Source organism: Helianthus annuus, chromosome 9 (assembly GCF_002127325.2).
Source record: "Helianthus annuus cultivar XRQ/B chromosome 9, HanXRQr2.0-SUNRISE, whole genome shotgun sequence".
Lineage (NCBI taxonomy): Eukaryota > Viridiplantae > Streptophyta > Magnoliopsida > Asterales > Asteraceae > Helianthus > Helianthus annuus.
In genome coordinates, this window is record NC_035441.2 from 21,057,388 (window position 1) to 21,066,376 (window position 8,989).

Genomic DNA, 8,989 nt, shown 5'->3' on the forward strand with positions numbered 1-8,989 from the left:
GTTATCCACTGCTGAAAGACAACCTCTGTTTCTTCATTCTTCATGTTGACCATTGACTGACCAAACATCAGTGTTTCAATCACTGTTGGCTATCCGCCGATAGTCAAAAAACAGTCACTGCTCACATTTTTATTGTTGACATCCACTGATATTGACCATCAGTGGTTTCCCTAAAGAACAGCCACTGCTCACATTTTTATTATTGATGGGGTTAATTAGTGATAGAATGAAATTATCAAAAGAAAACTAGAATTACAATGAAATTACCATTTTACCTAATTGTTACATTCCAATGAGATAAGAGTTCCTCCAACATTGTTTTCATGATAAAAATTAAAGTTAAAATAAAAAATAAAAAAATACTCTTGATGACAATTTTTTGCAAATCAAATCAGTAATTAATGTTAATTTCTTGAGCTTTGTACATTGAAAATTTGCAAAATGTGAATTTCAAATTGATGATTATTATCTCTTAATTAAAGTTAAAATAAAAATTAGAAAAGTCATCATGACAATTGCTTTCAAATCAAATCAGTAATTACTGATAATATCAATAAGTTTTGAAATTCAAAATATGCAAAATGGTAATTTAAAATTTACGTTCTTTCTCTTTTTTTTCCTACTTTCCATATCATTTCTAATATTTAATTACTTTAACAAAGCAGGATATAAGGATATGCACTACTTACCTTTCAAAACCCATTTGCCATTGCATTCAATCTAAATTGTGAATGGAGAATCGGTAAGCTTGAATTCCATATATCAGTGGTATTTTTTTATGAACATCCATGCGAATTGTATTATCATATTACGTTTATCAATAGATATATTTTACTTATTCCTTTTTGTATGTACAGTCTTCAAATGAAGGTTGCAAAGGTTAGCATGCTTAACGATCTTAATACATTCTCAAATAACTATTCGATCAGAGTGAAGATTGTTACCATGTCGAGGAAGATGATGAATCAAAACAAAAATGAAACATATCGCCTTGATATGATCTTCATGGATGAGATGGTACTGTATATATTTGTCTTATAATTTTTTTGGACATTTGAATACACAAATGTTATATAACACGTTTTTTATTTAATCGGATGTTTTATATTGTTAGGGAACTATGATACAAGCCAGCTGTCTGCATAAGATGCTAGAAAGATTCAAAGACTTCCTTCAGCTCGATCAATGTCTTCTTATCACCAAACCGTCTCTTGCTGCTAATAAGTCCTCTGCTAAGTATACCAACAGAAATGACAAAATATCTCTGTATTCCTATACTTCTATTGAGAAATGCCTTGACTGGTCTGGACCAAAACACCGTTTTAATTTCGTTAACCTCAAGGATGTTGTTCAAAATAAAATTGAAGTTAATACAGTTATTGGTATGTAAATCACTATATGATATATATGTAATGTTTTGTCTTATTGTTTTGTTTTTTCATGTTATCGCTTCTTAATGTTGTTTTCTTTTAACAATATATTTTTGTTTATAGATTGGATTGGTTATGTGGAAGTATGTTTCAATCTAGAGGATACAACAAAGAAGGATGGGAGCAAGTGTCACACCCCCAAAAACCACTCGTGGAAAACCCCGCTAGGCGTGTGACAAACCAATAACGAGCCACTACTCATGTTGAACTCATATCAAGTTTAAAAATGAAATTACCAATTATTAATGAAATGTACCAACAATGAGTTTATATGTAAACCAACATGTTCAGCGGAAGCAAATAAACGAAATTTTAGGAAGAGGTGTAGTTAGTAATATGAATATAAACATTAAACAGCATTATTTTGCTTTTACATTTACTTTTTACTCTTTAATTTGATCACATGAATCTGTTTAGGTATGTAGAGAAAATTTCTGCTTCATCTTCATCAAATGAGCATGTTGGTTCTTACGTTATCTCAAGTGTTGAAGATGAGTTCCTTAATAACCCTGATTTCATGCTTATTGGTTTCCTTGGAACCATATTAACGGTGTGTATTTTCTTATAAGTATTTTACATGCTGAGTTTTTTTATAGTCTTTTCTAAGGATTATTATCTTTGTTTGATATCGGTAGACAATGAAGGTTTTGGTTCTCGGCCCAATCACAACCATATGCACTGATAAACTTTGGTATTACAATGGTTGTAACCACTGTAAGTCCAGTGTGGAGGAAAGATTTGTAACGAAAGAGAATGTGGATGGTTCATTTGATGTTGATCATACAAAAGCTTTGGTGTGTACAAATGATAAATGTGAAGCAGTTGACATCTATTCTATTCCGCGGTTTGAGATTACAGTTTTATTTCCTTATACTAATTACTAATATGAACCACACTTCTGTTATTAGTAATACTAATGTTTTCATTTGTTTTTAACTTTGATAGCTTCAAGGTACCTATCAGGGTGCAAGACTCTTCTGGTACTGTGTCTTTGACACTCTTTGATTATGAAGCTTACAAGATTCTTAAGAAATCTGCCAAAGAGTTACTTGCAATCCAAGATCAGGTAATAAATACATGCATTCAGTTATTTGGCCATGTAGTAAATATAATTTAAAATTAATTTTTATAAAATTGTAGGTTCTCAATTATGGAATCATTGTGCTCATAGTAATTTATATTAATTTTTATAAAATCATAGGTTGTTAATTCTGGAGAGATACCGAACCCATATCCTGAGATTTTTGACACATTGATTGGAAAGAAGTATGCGTTCATCATAAATGTTAAAGACTATAACATTGAGCATCAGGTTGAAAACTATGGTATTGCAATGGCCACTAACGATGATGAGATCCTTGCCGCGCTCTACGCCAAATTCAATCTTAACCAGGTTTAAATCTTCATTGTTTCATTCTTTTCATTTTATAGTCATATCGTTTTTAAACAGATTTATACTATTGTGTGTATTTTATGTTACAGTGTATTATGTACATAAACCATGAGCAGTCCGAATCGTTAGATGTTCCAGATTCATGCAGTTTGTCTACTCCTGTTGACCTTATGAAGGTAATATAAGAATTTAGTTATTTGTACTAAATTTTTCGAAACATTAATACTTATTGTCTTTTTATTTCAGGATGAGATGTCATGCAGCGGTGACAATGTTACACCAGCATCCAAAGCACTCGTAGGCAATAAGAATCCCTCTTCTGACGAAACAAAACGTAATATTCGTGAAGTGTGCGACGTAGATGATGCATTAGGTTGTTCCTCGACAAAGCGCCGCATGAGTGATAAACTGTCTCAGGATGAAGATGCTGGTGTTTCGAAGCTTTTGATTCCGAAGATTGAAAAATAGTTTTCTCTGTCTTTTCGAAAACATTTACGTGTTGATTTCATATGCTTTTGCCACGTTGACATTATGGTTTTCGTTTTGTTGGTTTTGGGTGTTTGGTGTTGTTATGTTTTAGACTGATTGTGTGGTTTTGAATTGCCTAAAACTTATCTGCTTATTATACTGTTTTGTTCTAATATTATAATGAGTATGACCTTTCTTTGCATATTATAATGTATTTGTTAAATAAATATTGAGATATTCAATATTCAATATTTATGTTTAAAACTTATGTGTATGAAGAGAAGCAACAATTTATAATATATATTGTATAAACCCAAATAACAACTTTTTTATCTAGGAACATTTGTAATCTTTAAGCATTTCTAATTTTATCATCTTATCTCATAATTTATATAGGATTATCAGTGGTTGTGGTTGTTCTTTATTGGTTTTTACCTTTATCCCTGGCCACTAAGGTTTAATAAGTATTCGTCATATATTACAGTTTTTAAAAAATATTTAATTTGTGCCTTTTTCTCCCAATAATTTATATAAGTCATTTCATTCAATAGCTTATTTATATACTTCAAATTTTGTCTAAGTGATTCCAAGTAGGGTGTTGAGAAAAACTGTAACCAAGTAAGAAGCATAAACCGAAACACATTTTATTCGGTTTTTTGTTCGGTTTATGGATCCACGTTTTATTTTATTTGTTTTGTTTGGTTTATTGGGATAACTGAAAAATAAACCGTTTAACTTAATTATGTATTAAATAAAGATAATAATATTTTATGAATCATATACAAATAAACCATAAACCTAACTGATGGACACCCGATTTACATTCTACAAAGATTACAAAATTTGTTGTTAATGTTTTCTCAATGTAATAGATTTCTTGAAATAATTAATTCAACAATTTGAAACAATTCTATTTTGTTTTTCATGAAATGATTTTTAATTAGAAAATGATAAAATGGAATATTATAATTTATTGAGGATATGTGAATCCCTAGGTATGACATATTATAATTCAAAATTTAAAAACCACAGTTTGCTTCTATTTTTTAATGTTCCTGATCTTTTATTCTTTCGTCTTTTGAATCCTTCTCCTTCTCTCACATATGCAATGTCAAAGAATTCACGTTCATCTTCTACAGCTGCTAATTCATCTCAACGAAATTTACACAGTAAGTGCAATGCTAACTTCTTAACTCATCATTTTCCAAAACAAAATCAGATTTCAGATTGAAATGATAATTCTACTTGGTTTTTTTGTAGGTCCTCTTATGAGAACTCCTCTTTCAGATATCTCAAATAGATCTCCTCTTTTAGATATCACAAATGGTAATAGCTCTTGAATTTGCTTATACGTATACTTTTTTCCGTTTTATGTTTTCAAGGGGACTGATTCTTATGTGTTTCATACATATTATACTTTCTCTGTTATTCAGTTACTTCACCGGTTGAAAGGCGTAAGCTTCGAAAAGTAATACTTGATAATAAGAAATCAAAGAATGCATCCTCATCATCAACGACTATTCGTAACATCTTTTCTGACAATGCAAATTTGCTGGTATGTTCTGATACTACAAACCAACATATGTACTCTATTGCACGTCGAGCAGTTAGAAATGCTACTGGTTCTTTAATTTCAACTACACCAGGTTTGTATTTTGTTTCTTTATTATTTCTTTTGATAAATACGTTATTAAACAACATACGTGTACTAACATGTATGTTTAAATATTGAATGTTTAACGGCATAAACATAGGTACACCGTTAGATAGCAACTGTCGATATTCCATTACTTCTAGCGTCATTAGCAGTAAAAATTAGCCTATATTGGGTAGTACCTCTATCCTTACACGGCTGTCTTCTGGTAAACGTAACCTCCAGCACAAGAAACGTGATAGTACTCCTGTACCTATGCTGAATTTGGATTCAGATGAAGACAATGTGTTTTTGTGCACTGATTAAGATCCTTATAAAGGGATATCTAAAGGTTTTAATCTATTTTACTGTTTTAGGACATTTGTTGTATGCCACCTGTAATATAACTATCAATCATTTTTTAACAGATTATTTGGACCATGGTGACCAAGTGCTTACATGTCAGCTTTGTAGTGCAAAGTTATGGACATCAGAAGGTGGAAAAGGTCGTTTAACTATAAATAAGCTATGTTATAGTATGTGTTGTGGGTATGGTAAAGTTCAGCTACCGTCTTTAAAGGATTCACATCCGTCTTATCAAATTTTGTTTTCTTCCTCAAATGTAAAAAGCAAGTTCTTCCAAAAGAACATAAGACGATATAACTCTATGTTCTCTTTTACATCTATGGGTAAAAAGGTTGATTCTAATATCAACAAGGGCAATGCTCCATTTATATATCGTATCAGTGGCCAAAACTATCATTGCATGGGTAGTCTCAAACCTCCAGATGGAAATGAAGCTAAGTTTTGTCAGCTATACATACATGATACCGAAAATGAAATAACAAACAGACAGGCATTATTCAGGTACGAGTGATTTCTAAGTTCCATTCTATTCTGTTAAAGAACAACTAGAAATTGAACCATTAGTAGTTCACTATCAGTTGTTCAGTAGCATCAGTGTTTTAATCACTAGCAGTGCTTACAAGGTTTCCATCAGCGGTTTGACTTAACAGTAGTTTGCTTTATTCATTCTAAATTCATCAGTGGTTGTAGGTAAACTGAAATGTTACTTTTTTTCAACATATTCTATAAGTTTTGGGCTGGTATCAGAAGTTGTTAACCACTGCTCTTCCTTAACATTTAATCCTTAATCACTGATTCTTTATCCACTGCTTACTACAACAGCATTTGTTAACCATCTGTAGTTCACTATCAGTTGTTAAGTACCATCAGTGTTTTAATCACTAGCAGTGCTTACAAGGTTTGCATCAGCTGTTCGACTTAACAGTAGTTTGCTTTATTCATTCTAAATTCATCAGTGGTTGTAGGTAAACTTAAATGTTACTTTTTCTCAACATATTCTATAAGTTATGGGCTGGTATCAGCATTTGTTAACCACTGCTCTTCCTTAACACTTAATCCTTAATCACTTATTCTCTATCCACTGCTTACTACAACAGCAATTGTTAACCATCAGTAGTTCACTATCAGTTGTTAAGTACCATCAGTGTTTTAATAACTAGCAGTGCTTACAAGGTTTCCATCTGTTGTTTGACTTAGTACTAAACAGTAGTTTGGTTTATTCAATCTAAACTCACGAGTGGTTATAGGTAAACTGAAATGTTACTTTTTCTCAATATATTCTTTAAGTTTTTATAAAACGAGATACTATTATAGTTATGTTAATGTTTTGTTGTTTTTTTTTCTTTTAACAGCAAAAGAACCAAACCTTCATCGCCTACTGATAAAGAACTTGATGTCGAAATGATAGAGTATTTGAGGGCTTTATTAGATTCACAAAATATGTTGGTTAAGATATATAGGATGGTCAGAGACCATTTTCACCAATCTCCAGAGGCCAACCTTAGTCTGCGACTTATTTATAGAAGAGAAAAAGACGGCAGGACATATAACTTACCCACCACATCTGAAGTTGCTGCTTTGGTTGTCGGAGACATAGATAAAGCTATAGACCATCCTAATATTGTTGTCGAAACTCGTCTGGAATGCTCCAGCGTATTAGCAAATTACAACCATCGTATCTTGCTCTGCAATATCCGTTACTTTTCCGATATGGTGATGATGGTTATAGAGTTGATATTCCTCATAGAGATTTTATGTCTACACAAAAGAAAATAAAACCAAAGTGCACAATGAGAGAATTTTTTTCATATAGGATCCAGGATAGAACTTATGGATTTTCCTTAATTTTAAATGGTCGAAGGTTGTTACAACAGTTTTTGGTTGATGCGTACACAATGATTGAGAGCGAAAGACTGAATTACATCCGGAGGCAACAAGCGAACCTTCGCTCTGAAACATTTGAGAATCTTCAAAAGCATAAATCTAAAGGTAAGGAAGTTTTAACAAATACTGGAAAGACTGTTATACTTCCTTCTTCATTTACTAGTGGTGCAAGATTCATGCAACAAAATTACCTCGATGCAATGGCCTTATGTAAGTGGTATGGGTACCCTGATTTCTTCATAACTATAACGTGTAATCCTAAGTGGCCAGAAGTAAAAAGATTTCTAAAAGATTCAACCATCAAAGCCGAAGACAGGCCTGGCATATTGTGTCGATTGTTTAAAATGAAGCTTGATTCCTTACTCAAAGATTTGAAGGATTCTAAGTATTTCGGTGAGATTAACGTTGGTATGTTATTTCGTTTTCACATCTTATCCTCTGATATATATTTTGAAATCAAGGTTATCAACTACTAAATCTATTTATTTTTCCTTTTTATTTAGTTGTTTATACAGTAGAATTTCAAAAGCGTGGTCTTACTCATGCACATATATGCTTATTCATGAAGGTCGATCACAAACTTCCAACCATTGATCACATAGATCTATTTATTTCTGCTGAGATTTCCAATAAAAAAGAAGATCCTAAACTTTATTCTCTTGTGACTGATTATATGATTCATGGTCCGTGTGGGAATGCTAATTTGAATTGTCCTTGCATGGTTGATAAAAGATGTTCAAAAAACTTCCCGAAGAAATTCACACCACATACAATGATTGATTCAAGTGGTTTTCCTGTATACAGAAGAAGAGATTCAGGTCATACAATTATAAAATCTGGTGTTAGATTAGACAACAGAAATGTTGTTCCTTATAAGAAAAGGCTTTTGAAAAGATATCAAGCACACATTAATGTTGAATGGCGTAATCAAGCCGGTTCAGTGAAATATTTGTTCAAGTACATTAATAAAGGCCTTGATATGGCTACTGCGGTAGTTTCTGGTGATACAAATTCAACCATTAAGGAAAAGCCAAAAGACGAGATCAAGGAGTATTATGATTGTAGATATATTTCAGCGTGTGAGGCATCCTGGAGAATATTCTCTAATGAGGTTCATTATAGGTATCCTGCTGTTTTGAGACTTCCCTTTCATTTGCCGGACCAACAGAATGTTGTGTATGGTGCGGATGACGATACTGATAATGTTTTAAGCAAGCCTTCTGTTGCTTCTTCAATATTTGTGCAATGGATGAAGTTGAACGAGACAAATGAAGATGCTAGAAAGCTGACTTATGTTGAGTTTCCTTCCAAATTTGTTTGGATACTTAAAGATAGATGTTTGGATACTCAAAGGTTGGTCTTTATTTGAAAGATCCTGTCTTCACTCATGGTCAGTTGTACGTTGCATTATCAAGGGTCAAGACCAGAGAAGGCGTTAAAATACTAATATTCGACGCTGATGGAAAACCAACAAATAAGACTTCTAATGCCGTTTACAAAGAAGTTTTTACTAGCTTGTAATCATTGTTTTTTCTGAGTTTTAACTTCCACCGTTCTAAGTATAGTTGTATATATATTTTCTTAATTACTATTTTGTTTAAACTTTATTTGGTTTAAACTTTATAAATTCTATTGTGTTTTACATCTCAGAACCATGTGTGATAAATTTATTCATAAGTAATTTACAACGCAGACAATTCTGAAGATCCCTGATGTGTGTAAAATGCAACATATAAAACACATCATTTAAGGCATAAAACTAACCCTTTTTAAGTACTAATGTTGGAAAAAGAGTGTTTTTGTCTTCCTTTTGTA

At 32.0% G+C, this 8,989-nt stretch overlaps 2 protein-coding genes across 2 annotated transcripts; both read left to right on the forward strand.

Annotated features, from left to right (window-relative positions):
• Positions 1-731: 731 nt before the first annotated feature.
• LOC110875367 lies at positions 732-3,291 on the forward strand. Its single transcript, XM_022123564.1, has 10 exons — positions 732-742; positions 858-1,017; positions 1,115-1,382; positions 1,494-1,557; positions 1,848-1,980; positions 2,066-2,274; positions 2,376-2,496; positions 2,632-2,823; positions 2,913-2,999; positions 3,070-3,291. The coding sequence occupies exons 1-10, from the start codon at positions 732-734 to the stop codon at positions 3,289-3,291; spliced, it is 1,467 nt and encodes a 488-aa protein (XP_021979256.1).
• Positions 3,292-4,399: 1,108 nt separating this feature from the next.
• Positions 4,400-8,543, forward strand: LOC110875366. Its single transcript, XM_022123563.2, has 8 exons — positions 4,400-4,460; positions 4,552-4,617; positions 4,725-4,937; positions 5,046-5,099; positions 5,353-5,791; positions 6,643-7,012; positions 7,165-7,582; positions 7,678-8,543. Exons 1-8 carry the CDS (start codon positions 4,400-4,402, stop codon positions 8,541-8,543), a joined length of 2,487 nt encoding a protein of 828 aa, XP_021979255.2.
• The last annotated feature ends 446 nt before the right edge of the window (positions 8,544-8,989 follow it).